General features: G+C 42.3%; 1 protein-coding gene across 1 annotated transcript; it reads right to left on the bottom strand.

Annotated features, from left to right (window-relative positions):
* Positions 1–4,704: 4,704 nt before the first annotated feature.
* LOC115653493 (perilipin-3-like) lies at positions 4,705–19,817 on the bottom strand. Its single transcript, XM_030566857.1, has 8 exons — positions 19,814–19,817; positions 13,728–13,804; positions 12,674–12,869; positions 9,317–9,399; positions 8,689–8,974; positions 7,298–7,497; positions 5,886–6,014; positions 4,705–5,698 (listed from the first exon to the last, which is right to left on the bottom strand). Exons 1-7 carry the CDS (start codon positions 19,815–19,817, stop codon positions 5,910–5,912), a joined length of 951 nt encoding a protein of 316 aa, XP_030422717.1. The 3' UTR covers positions 4,705–5,698; positions 5,886–5,909.
* Between the last annotated feature and the right edge of the window lie 1,260 nt (positions 19,818–21,077).

Genomic DNA, 21,077 nt, shown 5'->3' with positions numbered 1-21,077 from the left:
CTGGTAACCCATCATAGAATATCAGGGTTGGAAGAGACCTCAGGAGGTCATCTAGTCCAATCCTCTGCTCAAAGCATCTCTGTGGGCCGTAGTTTGCACTTCTGTAACATGGGGTTAATGATATTCACAGGGTTGTTGGGAAGTTTACTAAATTTATGTTTGCAGGGTGTTTTTAGAGCCTGAAAGTTCCCTGTGGAGCCAAAAAGTAAAAGTAGCAGCAGCAGCTCCTGAAAAATGATTGGTCCATGGAAGCGAGGTGGCACAGTGGATTGGGACAGTGCTGACTTGCAGGCTTTGTTCAGGGTAGGCTTAAACAAGCCATTGCAGCAGGTTTTATAAGAATCAAACCCTCCACCTCTGCCTTTCAAATCACCTCCCATCCTTGCAGCCACCTTCACTGCCCCAGCTCCCGCGACCTACCCCACTTGAGACAGCTGACCTCTTCCCACAAACACACTCCCATCTGTAGCTGAATGGCCTCTCAGTGACTCCTTGTGGGGCTTTAGGGGTACTGTTTTCATGTCCATTATCTTCTTTAGGTAGCCACCCAGTGAGACAGCAGTGTAGCGAAATTGTCATGGCACTTACCTTCACTTTACCTGGCTAATTAGTGGGAAACACTTATAAATGCCCTAACTTCACTCTGTTTAAAAATAAACATTTAGTCATTGTTTGGTGGTTTGCCTGCTCATCCTTTGCCACACCAAATTGTATTCTCTGGGAGTAGTAGCATGAAGAAGGAGATAAGCAGAGATTGTGCTAAAACTAGTAGAAAGGTGCTGTGAAATGCAGTCATTTAGGTAGAACAATGTTGTTTTTCTCCTTCTGGCACAGGGTGCTGGGAAGAGTTGCTTTCTGTAGTGCACTACTCTGCTGACTCTGGTATTGGAAACAATGCTACCCCACCTGTTCAATGTTGTGCTTAATTGGCACCAGGAGCAGCAACATCTCCTGTCAGTGCCTGACATGACGGATGTACTGCATCCAGAGGAACTGACAATGAAAAGTGTGAGATGAGCATAATTGAGGGAGATGTGACAATGGGAGAGGATTCAAATGTCTGTGGTGACAAATCTGTGGCCACGTAGCTTTTTTCTGTGCTAGAGTTTTTAGTCTTTACTTTAAATATGCTCCAAGTTTGGATACCTTGAGGAGATTTCTAGATCCAGGAGTTTGGGTGAAGTCAAGAATATTTTGGAAAAGCTTTTGAACCTTCAGAAAAAAAATATTTAAGTTTTTAGTTACTTTGAGAAGGAGTTGGTGCTTTGGTTTTTGATGCTAAAGAAATGTGTACCAGAAATTTGTTTTTTATTCCTAATTTGATATGAAACAGTTCCAAGTTATTGCATCACATATGAACTTAATCTTGATTTCTAATCCAAATTCACCTAAATCATTCATAAATTTTCTGTTTTGCCTCCTAACTAACTGATTCATTGTTACACTTTTCAAGTGTGAGTCCTCAGAGCCACTGCAGTTCACCTACACTCTGCCTTGCTGCTTTGTTATTAATTTCAGTTTCATGCCTGACCATGGGCAGGCTTGTAGCGAAAGGATAAATGTCTATTGAATTGACTGATAGAACACCTGCTGCAAATCCTTCTAAACTCAGATTTAAAATAATTCATTTTAGAATCAGTTGCTGAACTCTTCTACTGGAAAAGTTAAAGTTATAAGCTATCGCTTCACATTTTTAGGGTATTCCCAGTCCTGCTTTCAGGCTAGGGCAGGCATGGGCAAACTTTGTGGCCTGAGGGCAACAGCTGGGTAGGGAAATTGCATACAGGGCATGAATGTAGGGCTGGGGCAGGGGTGGGAGTGTGATGTGCAGGAAGGGGCTCAGGACAAGGGGTTGGGGTGCAGGAGTGCAGCTGGGTTTGGGGTGCAGGCTCCCACTTAGTGCTGCTTACCTTGAGTGGCTCCAGGGTAGCAGTGGGATGAAGGCAGGCTCCCTGCCTGTCCTGGCCCTGCACTGCTCCTGGAAGCAGCTGGCCTGTTCAGCAGTGGCTCCTGGTGTGGTGTGGGCAGGCAGCTCTGCCACATACTGTCCTTGCCTGTACACCACCTCTGAAGCTCCCATTGGCTGTAGGTCCCTGTTCCTGGCCAATAGGAGCTGTGGGGGAGGGGACAGGGGCAGGGCCAGCACATGGATCCCTCTGCCTCTCCCTCCTCCAGGGACATGGTCTACTTCAGCCCTGCCATGCCACTGGTGTGGCAATCCCACAGACTGGATTGAAAGCCCTGACAGGCCTTATCCAGCCTGCACTTTGCCCTCCCCTCGGCTAGGGGCTTTGTAAGGAAGCATGTGAACTGGGTCTTCCTGCAATCAGTCTGTAAAGAACCAGCCTAGAGGAAGATAGGGTGGAGTTATGCCTCTGTGCATTAAGGATGTGACAGCTCTCTCTCTGGCTGTTTAATGTTCTTGACTTTAAGAAATAAAGTAGTGTTATTTTGCAACCTTCCAGAGAGATTAAAAACAAGAAATATTCTAAATTCTGTTTGCATGCTGTGAACATAAAATAAGGAAAGGAAAAATGCTAGGAGCAGGACAAAGCAGACCACAGGCCTCCTGTTTTTTAAATGCATCCTAATCCTCTCCCAATCAGCTTCAAGGCCTGCATTCTCCAAAATAAATCTTGTTGTCTCGACACCATTTATCTTGATTTACTGCAGGCACCTTCTTAAATAGCCCAAAAACATTCTCTGTTCTATGAGATTTTGAAAACCTTCTCCAGGTGCCAATAAGGTTCCTAACTGAAGTGGCCTTTTACTAAAAAAAAGTTTTCAAAAAAATCAGCTCATAAATTGTGGTGATGTTGAATATTTTTGAAAATCTGGTCATGTACATTTATCATGCTTGTCATGAAGCAGTTCTGTGTGAGTTCCATATTTACTCTTACAGAGGTATATTCTTCCCATGATTTTTTGGGGACCTCATCCTCTAGTGCAACCATTTACATGCATGCAGCCTGGCTGTAAAACATTACTCCTGTGCAAATTGAGTGTGCAAGAGTAGTGCTACACATACTATATTCCACTGTCACTTTACAAACAGAGGCACACATGTCTAATACACAACCATACTAGTAACAAGGCAATGGGGAAATCTATATTAACTTCACCAATCCCATTCATGTATTTGAAACTGCAGAGTAGGTCAGCTTGAAGTCTATGCTGTTTTATTTTATTGCTCAGCTTCAGAATACAGCAGGTTCTGAATTTGCCCTTTGGTAAGTCTTCAGCAAACTTATCTAGTCTGAGACACAAAACCAGAGATTTAGATATTGTGTGAGCATAGAGCTATACAAATAAGGTTTTCAGACTGCAGTTTCACTTGGAAAAGAGACAGGGCAGCTTAATTTATTGTGTCCAGTTCCAGAAGCAAATTAACAAACAAGAGGAATGGATGTCCAAAGACTTCCCCCCCTCAAAACTAAAAAACCCCTAAGATAGGTTTAGTTCAGCCACTGTGTCTTACCCTGCCTATTAAAGAAGGCAGAGGTTACAAATCAGTTTTAGTGGAATGCAGAGGTCAGAAAAGCCTTACTTTGGACTGGCATCTGTGAAGACAAACTGATCTCCAGGCTTTCTGTTTTGTTTGATCAGCAGGGTAGGAGGAGATCCATATTTTTCACAGCTATGCTTCCCTATCCTGCAAGATCCATTGCTTTACCATGGCTACTTCAGGGCATAAGCTGTGTAAAGTGCTGGAATCATTAGGAAGGCATGAAAATGCAATGCAGACAAAGTCAAAGGTTTCTGTATATTACCTGGTGTTTACCATACCATCTCTCCACTTACCTATTTCTTCGGCGAGTAACCCTTTCTATTGAGGGCGACCCTTTATTTGGGACAGGTTAGGCATAGTCATGCTTTCCTGTATTCCTTCAGGAATTACAACATGGTTAAACTATTTCACTACCCTCCATTTAGTACCAAGGTTATTTGTAATTCAACCCCAGCCAATGTTGATCACTGACACTATATCTGCTGAATATGTAAGTTTGCTCCTGCTCTGCTATTTACATAAACACACCCAGAGTCTCTCCCCATCCCAGCAAGCTGTAAGGAAAGTGTTCAGTCAGACCCTGCTTGCACAGGTATTGATTAGACTTTAAATTTTCACAGCAAGCAGAAGGCAGTGTTAGCACTTTTCTTTCTGAAATGCACCAAGACCTGCAGAAAGTCCTATTCAGAAGGAGGACCTGCTCCCAGGGGGAACCTAAGCCCACTGTTTTTCACAATAGTTTTATGCCTTGTCTCTCCTCCTCACTGTAGCTTTGGTGTATAATTGTGCCACACTGGAAAGGATGCAAACAAGCTACTTTTAGAGGAAGACTGGCTATGCAACAGCCGCTAGGAAGGTTACATAGTTATCCTCAGTTTGGAGAACGTAGTCGTGAGAAAGGGAACATTGATCAGAAAAGTTCTAGTAAGGGAAACTGAATGGGGCACTTTCAGCTGAGAACATCTGCTCATATCCAGCTCTGAAGTGCACAGTGAGTGGTCTTCAAAGAGGTTGTTGTTCAGTGTAGAGTAAAGCTTGCCAACTACATCTTGTTTAGGTGATGTCTCACTCTTGCCAACATTTAGGAATAGCACTAAGCAATGAAGCCCTTGCTAGGCCTTCTGAACCAGGCTGATGCTATGTTTGAAGGGATCAAGGAATGAAGTCAAGAGACTTATTTGAGAATGCAGGTAGTATTTATTTCATACAATATCATTTGACATATAGCAGTGGCATGTTCAGCAGAACCTATCACTTCCCTTTAAGTGAGGCAGCAAGACAGTTGTTACAGAGAGAGATCAAGTCTAATCCTATTTTGTGTTTGGGTTCTAGTAGATTGACAGCCACTGTTAACTTGGTCTTTTGCACCAAGTCTCTACAAGGAGGTTTGTTTCCAATACAAGATGCAACCTGAATTGGTTCTTTTGCCAGAGATATTTCTCCCAGAAACTGCAGTCATCAGTTTCTGACCAACACACTGACTTTTGGGCATTAGGGTTACAATTTGGAATTTGCTTTGAGCCTCACAGGCAGCCAAACTATCATACACTAGACCTGATCATAGACTATTTGCACATGCAGGAGTCTACAAGCCAGCAATTGATTTGAGATTGCAAATGTGAAAAAAAAGTTTCGGAACAAAAAGGTTCCTGACCCATTGAATTGGTCAAGAGATGTTGTATGGATGTCAGTTGCCTGCAAGGAAAAGCCACATGTTTATATTATCTGTAGTATGTCAAACTTAGGCTGAAGACTAAAGACCTATAGGTCTGTCATGTTCTTACAAGCAGAGCTCAGAGCTTGTGTTGTCCTCCTTTGTCTAGATGAAGCTAGGATTGTCTAGTCCTTCTCCACTTTATCATCCACTGCAGAGTCTCCAGCTGGAGCAAAGGGTCCCACAATCCATGTGAGGGGAATGTTGTGCACCACATACTCCAGCAGCTCATTCAGAGACTCCTGTGCTTTGGCCACCTTCTCTCTGCTCTGGGAGAGGATACTGCTAGAGAGATCTTGGAATGAAGCAGCCGTAGAGAAGGAAGCATGGAGGTCTTCTAGGCCAGTTAGGATCTCCTGGACCTGATCCTGCACGTTGGCTGGGAGGCCCTGGATGCTGGATACTAGGGTGAGACAGATGGCCTGCAAGTGATGAATGATGTTACGTGAAACAGCCAGTGTACGAGACTCAATCACCTGTGAAGCAGCAAGTTAACAATTAATGGGAAAAACCATGTATAAAACATTCATACATTCTAATTAGAGTGCAGGGTTGAAGGCATGACATCTGAATACTACCCCTGAATTTAACTACTCATAGTCTTGAGCTTTAAACGCTAGAGGTAAGCTCAAATTCCAGACTGTTCTTCAGTAAGGGTGATACCTCTGGCTTTGCAGAGTCTTCGTCCTAACTTGCTCCTATCTCCCTCCTGCTCCACTCCTGCCACATTTGATTCAGCTTCTCTTGGCCATCATGAAGCTTTGGACTCACAGCCTCTTTGGCATACTCAATCTGGAGAAATTAAAAGAAAAGGGATGAGACGCTTGAAGTCTGACTTCAGTGAGAATCAGCAATGTCTTTAGAGAGCTGTGGATTCCTGTGAAAATTCTGTCATCCAATACAGAAAGGTGGGATGCTTCTGCTGTCTTGGTGAGAAGACACCTCTGGTTATTGGTAGATCACCCAGCCAGAGGGGAACTCAACCAGAGGGGAACTAAGGGAAAGAATGTCAAGTGATGGATATTTTAGAATGAAGACTGACAGGAGACATCTGAGCTCTCCCCATCCCATGTCAAGTTGTCCTGTATGCCATACTAAATGCTTTCATGGAAACATTCATGAGAATCACAGCTCATTACAGGTCTGTTGGTCTTGTCTTAGGATCATCTTGCAGAGTACATGGGGAGAAAGTGAGTTCTGCAGTGTGCTGTGAGCCATGCTAAAATTCTACTACAGCTTCATTTTGACTAGAAGTTTAAGTGAACCAGCAACAAAATGGAATGTGTCAGTACAATGGCTGTCTTTTACATCTTACCTGGGAGACATGAAAGGCAACATACATCTTGTGCAAAAATGTTTGCATAGTTTACAAAAGTGTTTAGCAATTAGATGTGTTGGCATCTCACTTGAATGTACTCAGATCTAAAGGGACAGTGTTTTAGAACATGTGATTTATTTTGTCTGCAAGAGATGCCATCAAATCCTGGGGACAAGAAATTGATTTAAAAAAAACCACTGGAAGTGTCAGAATCAGTTTTAAACTGAATCAGACTCTGGAGCAGAAGTCTGTGTTAGAGGCTGATTTCACAAGACATGGCTGTGAAAGCGAGTACATGGGACCCTGCTTATGACTGAGAAAGCTTTTTGCTCACCTCTATTTTCTTAAATAGAGAGAGTCCTGTGGCACTTTATAGACTAACAGATGTATTGGAGCATAAGCTTTTGTGGGTGAATACCCACTTTGTCAGACGCACATATCTATTTTCTTAGTAGATACATGCACCACATGACTGGTGAAACTGAAAACATTTGCAAGTTTAAAAGAATTGGTGGCAAATCCTGAGGAAGCAGTATTTCTCCACCTCTCCAATCCCCCTTGCTTTTACAGACTGACCTGTGAAGCAGGATCCACCACCACAAATGACAATGCTCTAAGCCTTGCTATTGTAGACAAATATAGGCATCCCACAGAAAGCTAGTCATATATAGGGACAGGGTTCAAATCACTATACAACTCCATGACAGAATGCTTTTAGGGGAAAAAAAAAAGCCAAACTATGATTTGCATTCCCTACCAGATCAATGGTTTGCTGAAGCTGGAAGAGAGCCTCCTTTGTGCTTTGTCCAACTTGTTTCACCTTTCCCAGGGAATGCTGGTAGGCTCGTTGGTGGAGTTTGGTTGAAAGGGAACCCAAACGCACATAGTAACTCTTTGGCTGTCTCTGCTGCTTTACAGAGGCCACTTCAAACCCCTCCAGAGATGTTGCAAGCTTAACTGAAAAGAATGAGAAGATAAAGGTTTAATCCTAGCCAAGGCTGAGAGAGTCACATGAAGTACCATGGTGATGGGGCAGGAGGACAAATTCTGATCTGTTGTAATCATTCTGGTGCTAGGAATCCTCCCCCCCCCCCATTCTTGCTTGTGCAGCACAAACACACATTTAGTTAACTCTCAGTACCCAGAGGATTTCATTTGATACACCAAGAGCCAAGCAGGCCATATAATTGAACTAAAATAGGATCAGTCATTTATAGCTAGTGACAGGTGTTCATGTTAATCTAGTCATGAGAGGATTAGTATTTGTGCACTACTGTAGTAAGCAGACTCCCAATGACAGCCTATAATGGGGCTATTTCAGTTACAGCAAAGTGCCTGCAGCCTGTCTCAAGTCAGCCTCTTTAAATGGCTTTAGTACAAGATGATTTGGGTAGGTGGGAGCCATTACCTAGTGGAGTAGTAGGCTAAGAGATCATCATTGCAAAGGTCTGACAGGGTTATCCTGATTACTAGTTGATCAGCTCTTAAAGGCAGTTTCTTAGAGAGTTCATGCTGCTAAAAATACCCTGTATTTGGAGTCCAGACCAACTGTGAAATCTGTTCACTCAAGAGATTTTATACAAAGCATTACATAAGATGGGCTACAATGGAGCAACACCTGCATAGTACTCACCTGTTTAGAAAAGGAAGGGGAACAGGAGCAGTAAATAAAGCTATTTTAGCATCTATTGTATAGATTAAGCTTTGGGATGGTAGAGACCTAGTGTGTGAACAGTCACTATCAACCTCTGTAGTACCTGCAGCTATATCCCCACCCACAAAATCCTAAATTCAACTCAAGTTTGCTGCAGACAATGCAGAACTAGGAAGCCATGCCAATCAGCCCCATGTTATGGGCCAGAAGCTCAAAGCCTGCACCAGGTAGCCTCAGTGAAGACATGTTAATTAGCATCTTGAGATTAGAGATGCATGTTCGTTTCTGTAGAGCCAGAGTTGTAGTTCTGATCCTGCATTCCAAACACCTTCCCCCACTCCTGGTTTAATGCATGCTTTATGGAAGGGACATTTGTTTGTGAAGATACAACAAGTGGCAGATTATACAATTAAGGTATGAGTAGACATTTAACATTCTCCAGGAAGTCAGGGTTATATCTCCTAGATTTAGTGTACTGGGAAAAGTGCACTGACCTAATTCTTCATCTGTTATTGGGAGGTAGAAGTCCACCAGTTCCTCTGATTTCCCCAGCAATGTGTCAATGCTGCTCACAACCTTCTGCCCCACACTGGATTCCATGACAGCACTCATGCTGCTAGTCATTACAGATCTGGTGGCATCCACACTACCCTGCACAGTCTCTTTTGTCTTGCCCATTATTCCAGTTACTACATCCTTTGCTTCTGTGACAGCACCAACAACTGCATCCTTGGTGCCTGTTACCGTGGAAGATACTAGCTCCTTGGTGCTTGAGATCACCTGTGGGGGGGAAGTGGTGTTAACAGATTATGAATAGGTACAAGAGTGGTATTAGTGCAGATGTGCCATGCTCAATCCATACAGATTTCTAGTCTCAGGCTCCAGCACTAAATTCACTTCCTTATTTTCCCCACTAGTAGTTTCTTCCATCAGAACAGCCTTCATTTGGGGCAGCTCCTTACTGCTAGCCTTTGTTTCAAGGCAGCCATGTGGTTTGGCCAAGGCCTTATGACCAGGGACTGCTCCTATGACTGACATCAGGAGCTGCTGATTTAGATTATTCTAAAATCAAAGTAAGACTGCTGCATCCTTCTGTCCAACAGTTCTCTTGACAAAAGTTACCTTATCAGCTGGCTGTTGAAGAATTGGCAGTTTCTCCTCCAGCTTGTCCAGTCCTTTGCAGGCATATTCATTTACTGCTGCAACTGTAAAAAGCCAACTTTAGTCCCTTAATTCTTTTCAGTTTTAGCAGAGTTCAGGGAAAGCTTGGAACTGGGACAACTGATTTCAAGAGTAAGTCAGAGGAGGTCCTGTTACAATGCATACAGTGCTAGACAAACGGGATTTGTCCTGTCATTTAGGACACCGAGGTGCTCCCCTACTACAAAATAAGCAGATTGTGGGTGAGAAGTCTATGGCTTGCTATACCTCTAGGAAGAGGCTGTCAGTAAGTCAATGTTTAATTATGCAGGTACTTTTGAATTAGTGTTTAGAATCATAGGCCTGGAAGGGACATTGAGAAGTCATCTAGTCCAGTCCCCTGCACTTATGGCAGAGCTAAGTATTATCTATACCATCCCTGACAGGTGTTGTCTAATCTGCTCTTAGAATCCCCAGTGAGGGAGATTCCAACCTCCCTAGGCAATTCATTCCAGTGCTTAACCACCCTGACAGTTAGGAAGTTTTTCCCTAGTGTCCCACCTAAGCCTCTCTTATTGCAATTTAAACCCATTTCTTCTTGATGTATCCTCAAAGGTTAAGAATAATTCTTCTCCCTTCTTTGTAACAACCTTTTACGTCCCTTCTCTTTTCCAGAAGGGAAGAAACCCAATTTTCTCAATCTTCCCTGACAGGTCAGGTTTCCTAGACCTTTAATCATTTGTTGCTCTTCTCTGGACTCTCCAGTTTGTCCATATCTTTTCTGAAATGTGGTGCCCAGAACTGGACACAATACTCCAGTTGAAGTCTAATCAGTGGAGAGTAGAGCAGAAATATGACTTCATGTCTTGCTTACAAGACTCCTGCTAAAACATCCCAGAATAATACTTGCTTTTTTGCAACAGTGTTACACTGTTGACTCATTTAGTTTGTGTTCCACTATGATCCCCAGACCACTTTCTGCAGTACTCCTTCCTAGGCAGTCATTTCCCATTGTGTGTGTGCGCGTGCTCAACTGATTGTTCCTGCCTAAATGGAGCACTTTGCATTTGTCCTTACTGAATTTCATCCTGTTTACTTCAGACCATTTCAAATTTAAATGCACTCCAAAGCACTTGCACCCCCACCCAGCTTGGTATCATCTGGGAACTTGATAGGGTACTCTGTGCCATTATCTAATTATTGAGCTATTGAACAGAACTGGACCTAGAACTGATCCCTGCAGGACCTGACTTGTGATGCCCTTTCAGCATGACTATGAACCACTGATAACTACTCTTTGGGAATAGTTTTTTCACCAGTTTTACACCCACCTTATAGTACCTCCATGTAGGTTGGATTTTCCTAGTTTGATAAGGTCATGCAAGACTTTATCTAAAGCTTTACTAAAGATATGCCATGTCTACTGCTTGGCCCCCCCTCCTCCTCACAAGACTTGTTACCCTGCCAAAGAAAGCCATCAGGTTGGTTTGGCATGATTTGTTTTTGACAAATCCATGCTGACTATCACATTATCTGCTATTGTAAATTATAAGTTAGTAATCCCTACTTAACTTGTGATATTGAGGCTTCTGCACTATCAGGCTTTCACTGCAATTTTGCCTGTAGGAGCTGTTACTGCTGTCAGAATCCCCCTCCCCCTACTCTCAGCTGTGTATTCCCACACAAGAGTGGAAAATTGCGGAATAGTAATGACCTAATTACTGCAAATAAGGTCCATTACTACTTTTCTGCAATTTTCCATACCCTCTCCACAACCAAGCCACAATTTTGACAGTCATCCCACAATTCAAGTAGGGCCTTACAAATTAGTGTTTGGCTATGGCAACTCAAACTAGGTTTTTAGTGTTACTATATTGCCTTTAGAATCTTAAAAAAAATCATGTGACTTAATGGAGTAGGATCAATGGCAAGACCTGTGTCTTCAAATTAAGGAATCTAAACAGTGAATCCTAGATTAGGGTTGGAAGAGACCTCAGGAGGTCAGCTAGTCCAACCCCCAACTAAGTCATCCCAGACAGGGCTTTGTCAAGGCAGGCCTTAAAAACCTAAAGATGGAGATTCCACCACCTCCCTAGGTAACCCATTCCAGTGCTTCACGACCCTGCTAGTGAAATAGTGTTTCACAATATCCAACCGAGACCACCCCTACTCCAATTTGAAATCATTGCTTTTTGTTCTATCAATAACCTAGCTCTGTCCTCTTTGGAACCCCCCTTCAGATAATTGATGGCTGCTATCAATCCGCCTCTTCTCTTCTGCAGCTATATAAGCCCAATTCCCTCAGCCTCCCCTCATAGTCATGTGCCTCAGCCACCTAATCATTTTTGTTGCCCTCCATTGGGCTCTCTCCAATTTGTCCACATCCTTTCTGTATTGGGGCCCAAAACTGGAGCAATACTCCAGATGTGGCCTCACAAGTGCCGCATAGAGGGGAATAATCACTTCTCCTTGATCTGCTGGCAATGCTCCTACTAATGCAGCCCAATATGCTGTTAGCCTTCTTGGCAAAAGGAGGCCACACTGTTGATTCATATCCACTCTAATCTCCAGGTCCTTTTCTGCAGAACTGACGCTTAGCCAGTTGGTCTCCAGCTTGTAGCAGTGCATGGGATTCTTCTGTCTTAAGTGCAGAGTCCTGCACTTGTCCTTGTTGAACCTCAGATTTCTTTTGGCCCAATTTATTGACATTTGTCAGATTTATCTGTCCTGGCAAAACCACATCTCAATGAAAACTGCTTAAGGTTTCTCTTCTGTACTGCTGGCTGCATTTCATCTGATTTATGTAATTGAGTTTTGTAGGCCAGTACTGTAGTATTTAAGGTTATGCTTTAGCTGGTTAAGTTACCCAGCTGTTTATTGGCTGGTAAGTAAGCTGTCAACTTGGACAGGAATAGATAAACTTACTGTAGGTTTTATGGATTTGACTGTAAAGTTGAGCAATATTTGTTTGGTATATTTAATAAGACAGAATGTCAGTTTTGATGAGCAAAGTTGCCAAAGGTCAAGACAAAACCCAACTGCCAAGAGTTAAAACCTATAAGGAAAGGCCTGTTAATAGTTTGCCATCTCTCCTCTGTCTGCATGTTTATTTACATTGTAGGTTTTTCAGAGCAGGATTGGTCTTAAATGTCTATGTTGCCTAGTAGTTTTGGGTGCTAAATAAAATATTTTATCCTCCTCCTCTTTGGAGGTGATGTCAGCACATCCAGTGTGAACCTGTGCCATTTCCCATGGAAAGGCTGCTTCACCTTCTTCAGTTCCCACCCAATATGCCTTTTTGCAGAAGTGCCCCTGTCACCCAGGTACAGCGTTACTCACTCCGAGGTTCAAGTGTGGTCAGAATTGGTTGTACACCTCTAACTGCAGCAGTAGCAATTGTCTTCGCTCCCATCTCTGCAACACCACAGACTGACTTGATGAGTGAATGGTCTTCTTTAGCGGCAGTGTAAGTAGCAGAAACCTTGTCATAGGTAGAGCTGACCAGTGGCAGATTGGCCACCCTACTCACTGCATTCTAAGAAAGGGAAAAAGTTAGAGTCTAGTTGGTTAAAACAGATTCTCAGTAACACTTGCAGATTCTCAGGTGTGACCCAGGGTCTTAGGGTTGCTCAATCAGTATCTAACATTTTCAGGGACTCCAGCAAAGGGTTAGTTTCTCCTCCAGATACTTCCTTACCAGCAGTATTTTGCTGAGAGGCCAATGCAAGAACTAATCTATCACTTGCTATTAGTTTTGCAAGTCTGTTCCTGGGATAGAACTAGAATGTTTGCAGACTGAAGAGAGACTTATGTCAGATGTCCCACCCAAGATACTCTAAAGTCCAGGAAAGCAATCAGATTAGTTTAAGGTGCTACTAGCCACACCTGTAGGCAGTGTTGAATCTTGCCAAGAGTGTATAGTAGTTTGATCAGTAGGTGCAATTAGCACCAATCACACAAAAGGTAGGACTTCTCCTTCACCAATCCCAAGAAAGCTTCAGATAAGAGACAAGATTGTGGCATGAGCTGAAGCTTCAGGGAGCCTCTATCAGCTATCAATTATGCTCTACTCCCAGTGAAGTCTGGCTCTGGCAGACCCAAAGGGAATATTTTAGAGACCAGATGTGATTTCATTGCAAGTTCATTATGGCAGTGGTAGTCATTTCTTGTTTAACGCTCATGAATTAGTTTAAGGCAAGAAGGGACTGTTGTGACCTAGTCTTGTCCTGCAGCAGACAGGCTGTAGAATTGCATCCAGTAGTTTGTTCTCATGTCTTTGGGAAGAATTAGAGTGGCTCTTTTTTTTCCTAAAAGAAATAATCTGATTGTGGTTATAGGCTAGTTTACAAGCCTGCTTTAACTCTACTTGCTTAGCAACCAATAATGTACCTACCTGCTTCTCCAGATCAGTCTCTAGGACAGCAGCATTTGTTTTGTTTTCGTCTAGAGACATGATGAAATTAGATACCACTGAAAAAGAATGAAAAAAGTGAGGCATTTTATCCTGAGCCATACCACTCTCTGCAAGATTGAGCTCTAAGTCCAACAGGCTAAAGATTACCATCTACTCCTTCCTGCTTTCAAAGCTTATTGTAAAAAAAAAAAAAAAGCGGGGGGGGGGGGCAAGTGCTGTTCCAAATACAGAGGGGAAGGGGGAAAAAAGGAGAGAGTTCTCATCCATCAGGAGACTTTTGGAGAGGATAGCATATTGCCTATAGCATTGCATATTGTACCTGACATATGATATGATCTATTTGGAGAAAAGACATGCCCTGCCATTCTTACATTTTTTAGGAAACAAGAATTGCTGGTTTCTTTAGTTCTGGTCACAAAGTCAGTCTTTCCTTCCTAATTGAAAGGTTAGTCTAGAACTTTGTAAGTGGGGGCCTGGTGTTACTCACCTAGATAGGGCCAGCTCTGAGAGTAGTCAAATACTGACCACCAGAGGGCTAGCCTTTGGTATGTCCAGTTAGAGGGCTTCTTCTGACAGGTGGTTCAGGCTAGGTCAGCAGTACATAGTGTCAAGTTTTTTTTTTAAGCCTGATGTAGTGGGAAAACCAAAAATTTAGCCAAGATAGTTGAGACTCCTTAGTCCATCTCAACTACACAAGCTAAAAATGAAATAGAGGGTAACAATTGAATTATGTTTGTCAGACAATTCACCACTTCCATGTGAATTTCTGGAAGACTTATTCAGAGAAGTCTGTCTCAACTGGAATTTCTATTCCTGCTTTCAGTGTCACCCACTGCCTCCCCACATTCAGATGGGCATTTCTTCTGATTTTGTTGGAGTCCAAGTCAAGACATCACCACATTAGAGTGAGTTTGGCCTCTAATAGAGCCAGTACACCTTATAAATAGGACTTTCCATAGCCATCTAGTCCAATATACTGTCTCCAGCAGTGGGAAGAGCCAGATGTACTGTTCTGAATTAACATTCATATGGGAAGGTGAGGTTCTTAACCCAATACCTGATTGCTGGGCATTGGGTGCTGAAGCACAAGTCTAGTTATCCTTAGTTGCCACCATGCAAGTCTAAATGTTTAGCATTGCTAAGCTCCGAGTATGTCATTACAAATTGGAGAGAGTCCAGCATAGGACCAAAAAAACACCAAACAACTAAAAAAAAAAAAACTGACTTATGAGTAGAAGCTGAGGGAACTGGGCTTATTTAGTTTGCAGAAGAGTGAGGAGGGATTTGATAACAGCCTTCACCTACCTGAAGGGGGGTTCCAAAAAGAACGGAGCTCATCTGCCACCACTGAGAACAGCCAACAGAACAAGGAGCAATGGTTTCAAGTTGCAGTGGGGGAGGTCTAGGTTGGATAGTCGGAAAAGCTATTTCCCTAGGAGAGTGGTGAAATCTCCATCCTTAGAGGTTAAGGCCCAGCTTGACAAAGCCCTGGCTGGGATGATTTAGTTGGGGTTGGTCTTGATAACCTCCTGGAGGTCTCTTCCAACCCTAATATGCTATGATACACAATGCATTACCAACTTATAGAACTTGCTGGAAGAGGTACATAGTTTTATATGAGTTCCTGTATTAGTTTTTCAAAACCTCTACCACATTTTTGAAAAACTAGGCAGCTCTAATTTTTAGTCTGTTCCTAGGGAAGTTTACATGGCTTAGATACTGACAGCTGTGTTACCCTTTTGATTACTGCTATCTCTATCTCTGCTATGACTAGAAATGAACATTGTATTTGAGGTTAGCTTTTAACACCAGTTTACATAGTAACAAGTTCACCCTTCTGCATTAATTTCAGTTCTCTTTTATTGAAGTTCCACATTTATCAGTACTGCACATTTTTGTTGGTCTCTTCCTCATATACGTAAGTAGATGTAGAACACCACTGGATATGTTGATGTTGAGTCTACTAACATGCATGATCATGCATTTGATTACGTGGATTTGACCCATCTTAGCTTCTTTGTTTTCAAGATCACCCTGACATGCTTCATGCCTCTAGTTTTAGACTAAAATTGTTGTCTATTAGTTCCTTCTCCCCCACCATCTACTGCTGACTGCTCACCCCCTGTTGCAGCCAAGTACATGAAATATTAACTATGGTGAACAGCAGAATGCTTCACTTCTGGTCAGTTTCCTCTTAACTAATTATAATTCAGGACAGACCTTTGCTTTTCACTGCATTAGTTTATTTTGTTAATAACTTCTTGTGAAGCACTCAAGAGCCTTCTGAAAAACCTAAATAAATATCTCCCACTCCTGCTTTCTCTATTAGGCCCTCAAAGAATTAATAGGTTTGAAAGGATAATTTCCTTGTACAAAAGCCACACTTGTTTATCTGATGCTTATTTAGATTTTAAACTTGGCTTTAGTTTGCCTGGTAATAAAGTTCATTTTTACTGGTCTGAGTTCTTAGGATGATTTGGTAGAACATTTTTAGGAGTTACACCAGCTATCAAATATTAGTGCACTTCAAAGTTAGATTTCACATCTGTTATCAGTTCAACCACTATTTTCACATAGCTTTAGAGCCTGTGGTTGAATTCTACCTTGTCGTCTAACTTACTGTAGCTTGATAACATCTATTAATGTCTTAAGAGGATGTGTTGGAAGAAACTAGAACAAAAGTCACAGAATGACTCCCCAGTAGATTCTCATGTCACACTGCCATTAGGTGCAACTTTCTTAAACTGCACCAGGTAACTCTGCACCATTTTTATAGTGTATAGTAATACTTTATACAGAAGCACTATTTTCCCCTCAAGCTTCCATTTGTAGGAGTATAGGTTTAGTATTACCCATCTAATTAGTTAGATTTAAAAAACAGGATTCCAGTCAATGGATTTGGAAGCTCTTCTGCCCTACTGCAACATAATCTCACATTGCTAATTATCTGTTCCTTTGAAAAATTAACAAGATCCATATTTGGGAGCAAGTCATACCTGGTCAAGAAGAACTAGATTGGCCTAAGGCTCGATCTGTACTGGGGGAGTCCCATTCAACATATACATAAGTGTTCTGGAAAAAGGGGTAAACAGCAAGGTGGCAAAATTTGCCAAGGATATAAGATTGTAGTTAAGTCCCAGGAAGACTAAGAGCTACAGAAGGCTCTCAACTGGGTGCAAAAAAAAATATAAAATTCAATGTTGATAAATGCAAAGGAATGCATTGGAAAACAGTCCCAACTATACATATAAAATGATGGGATCTAAATTATCTGTTACCATGCAAGAAAGATCTTGGAGTCAGACTCATAGGCTCTAGGACTGGAAGGGACCTCGAGAGGATATTATTGATATTTCTCTGAAAATATCCACTCAATGTGCAGCAGCAGTCAAAAAAGCAACCAGAATGTTGGGAATCATTAAGAAAGGGACCGATAGTAAAACAGAAAATGCCACATTGCCTCTATATAAATCCATGGTATGCCCACATCTTGAATACTGTGTGCAGATATGGTCACCCCATCTCAAAAGAGATATATTAAACATGGAAAGGTTCAGAAGAGGGCAACAAATTATTAGGGGTATGGAACAGCTGCTGTATGAGGAGAGATAAGACTGGCACTTTTCAGCTTGGATGAGAGGCAACTAAAGGGGTATAGGATAGAGGTCTACAAAATCATGACTGGTGTGGAAAGTGTTATTTACTCCTTCTCATGACACAAGATCTAGGGGCCACCAAATGAAGTTAATAGGTAATCAGTTTAAAACAAACAAAAGGAAATATTTTTTCTATATAACAGTCAACCTGTGGAACTCCTTACTAGAGGATGTTGTGAAGGCCAAGCCTATAACAGGGTTAAAAAATACACTAGATAAATTCATGCAGTATGGGTCCATCAATGACTATTAGTTAGGATAGGCAGGGATAGTGTCCCTAGTTTGTTTGCCAGAAGCTGGGAATGGATCACTTAATGATTACCTGTTCTGTTCATTCCTTCTGGGGGATATGGCATGGGCCACTATCAGAAGACAGGAAACTGGGCTAGATGGATTTTTCAGTCTGACCTAGCATGGTCACTTTTATGTTACATTTTAATGAAGCCTGATTAGTCCCTAGTTTTTTTTTACCTCAGGGCTTAAAGTATTTAGATGAGAATGTTTAGCAATTGTAGCCAGAGCTTAGTTTAAGTACTGATGTTGTTAATATGTTTTACACCTCATCTACTTCTAGCTTTCCTAGAGAGCAAATAAGACAGGTTTCATAACAAACACACTAAACAGAAATAACTTATTTGACTACAACATAAGAAAACATTCCTTAATTCTAGAATTAAAAAGCATCAAACTAGTTTTAAATAATTACATTTTACTATTCAACCCAACTAACACCATAACCCCCATAACAGATTACAGTCCCTCATAACCACTCACCTGACTTTTCCTACTTTTCTCCTGTCTTGCCCTAGAGAAGTAACACTTGTTCAGCTTTTATATGAGACTAATGATATCATCACAGGGTGTGGCAATGTGGGAAAGCAATCAGAAAATGGCAGTCTCCACCCTGACTAATGAGGGCTGGAACCTGTGGTGTGCTCAACAATTATCCTTCCTCCCTCCAGAGTAGGAGCTTCAGCTCCACTCCAACCACACCTGGTCCAGCTTCTTCTGAGTATTGTGAAGCTTCTGATCATTTCCTGTAGTTCATTTTCAGCCTGGAGAAGGACAAGGGATTCAAGAGCGTGAAGGGAGATAGAGCAAAAAAGGACCAAGGAAAGAAGCTAGAGCTATATCATTTTCCACCCACTACACACACTGACCCTTTCTGGACAGTGTCCTTTCAGGACCCAGGGTAAGATGACGTTACTGCAGTAAGGTTGCTAGAGTGAAGGAAAACTAAATGGTCTGAACATGAATGGAAATCTTGCAAAAGGGTAATACTAGTACATATTTATGGTTAGGGCAATCTCCCATAGTTAATCTCAAAATAGCACCAGGAAGAGTGTTTTAAAGAAAGGGGGAAAAGATTCTTTTCCCTACCAAGTCAATTTTTAGATGAAGGTGAGAAAGGTCTTCTGGGTGCTTTCCCTGGCATGTCTCACCTTGTCCAGGGGCGGTTAATAGGCAATGGAGTTTGGTTAAAAGGGAACTCAAACACAACATGTCTTAAAGAGTCACAGTATACTGCCCAATTGCATGGGGACTATTGGACTTCTGCATTGCCACATAATCAGAGTTAGGGATGTAGATAGCTAGCTGAAGGTGTCTTTACAGTTAGGATGAAAAATCAGTTGAGAATTTGAATTTTATTACTGCTAACTTCAGGATCATAACCTACACACAAATGTGCCAAGCAGCTGTGGTGACAGTTTTCCAGTCTATGTACCTGTAATGGGGTACCAAGGAGACTCCACATATGGGGTCACTCAAGAAAAGGTAAGTTACAAAACTTCTCTTTCAGTGGAGTTGCTTTGCAGTCATCCAAGACCAGGCAGGAAAGAGTTAAAAGGCCAGGCAGTTCAGCCAATCAACACTCATCAGCCAAGCTGGATGGACCTGTCCTTTAAACTAGACTGGGAGCATGGTAAAGGCAGATATGGATAGTGACTTTAGGTCAGGAGGAGAATGTGCTGGTTCAGACTAAGAATGGGTTTCCTCAGGCTGACTGGCTTTTGCAGTGTGGAGAGGGGAAACATTTTCAGTTTTGACCAGCTTTTCCATTACAAATACAAAGTAAAGTTCAATTTTATTATGAGCCCCTGTGATTTTCCCCCCCTGCCCCATCATATCTGGTACTCTTTTTATATTGTCTTCTTACTGCCTTAGCTTTTGCAGCATGTCACGGAATCCCCGGGCGATGCTCTAGACCTGCTCCCCACAAAGCCAGTCAGGACTCTGGGGAGCCTCCTCTCCCTTGGAGCAGACTGTCTTCAGGGCAAGTAGCTCACATGGCTCCACCTTCCTGGGTCTGACCTTGGAGCATTCAGCATATGCCCCTCCATGCGCTTCCCGCAACAAATCCGCCCAGGCGGGGTCCTGGGGAAGCCAGGGGGTCCTGCACACACATACCCATTTCGCAGTCAGACATGACTCTTAGCGAGCCAGTAAAAGATGGAAGGTTTATTAGATGGAAGGAACATGGTTGTTGCCAGGAGACCAAGCGTTGGCCATTTATGCACACTGGAGACTTAAGGAATGCATAGGGGAAACTGAGGCACCTACACAGTATTCAGAGGAAATATTAAGAACGGTCCCACTTCATCACACAGCAAAGTGATCATATGAGAATTGTTTTTTGTTTGCTTTTTTAAAAATAAAATAAAGCTTCCAGCCCTCATGGTTAAGGAGAAAAGTTTGAAAAATGTGGATCTTCAAAGCTCAGAAATCTGAAGACAAAAATTTAAAAAAATGTATTTGATTTAAAAAACATAATTTTAAGGGGGCTTCCCCATAACTTTTGAATGAGTGTTGTTAGAAATAGTGAGTCTTAATACATTTTAATTTGAATAAAGATGCTGTCAGTAATTAAACATGCTAGAATCTATGATGTTAACATTTCAGGATATGGCCTGCGAGGAATTAATAATAGGTTAGAAGGCGTGTAAAGCTGTACCATTGAGTAGGAAGGTATTTTCCATCTCAGATCCTGAACTCCTCACATTCAGAGCGCTTATATTAACTATATAGAAATGGCTTTTAGGCACAAATTTTTTGTTAATGTATAGATGTCAACTACTTAGACTCCTTCTAGTGGTCTTAGTCTAGTTTACAGCAGCAGCAGAAAAGAGGTTAGGTTTCTTTGGCCTGAGTCTCTTCTTCCTTGCGTTAACTGGAGCTACTAATGATGTATATCAATGTAAGCAACAGGAGAACTGGACTTCTGAACTGTGCTGATGGCTTCTTCTAGCAGTTTCTCCATGGGGTAGATTTTGCTGACCAGGCCTGCTTCTTTGGCTTCCTGAGCAGAGATCCTGTCTCCTTTGAGGACCATTTCCCTTGCCAGGGACTTGCCCACTGCTCTCATGAGTCTCTGAGTCCTGCCATCTCCTAGAATGGTTCCCAACAAGATTTCAGGTTGCCCAGACTGCGCTTTCTTGCCAGCAAAAATCTCACATTACACATCATGGACTGCTCACAGCCACCGCCCAGAGCATATCCATGTACAGCTGCTATGACCAGCTTCCTGTCCAGAGAGACTCTGTTCCAGTATTGTCAAGGTTCCTTCCCCACTCTGAACTTAAGGGTGCACATGTGGGGATCTGCATAGACACTTCTAAGCTTAACTACCAGCTTAGATCTGGTATCGCTGCCACCATTCTCAAGCACTCCCTTC

This window comes from Gopherus evgoodei, chromosome 6 (genome assembly GCF_007399415.2).
Source record: "Gopherus evgoodei ecotype Sinaloan lineage chromosome 6, rGopEvg1_v1.p, whole genome shotgun sequence".
NCBI lineage: Eukaryota > Metazoa > Chordata > Testudines > Testudinidae > Gopherus > Gopherus evgoodei.
The sequence above is the reverse complement of the archived record's forward strand: the minus strand, read 5'-3'. Positions and strand labels throughout refer to the sequence as shown.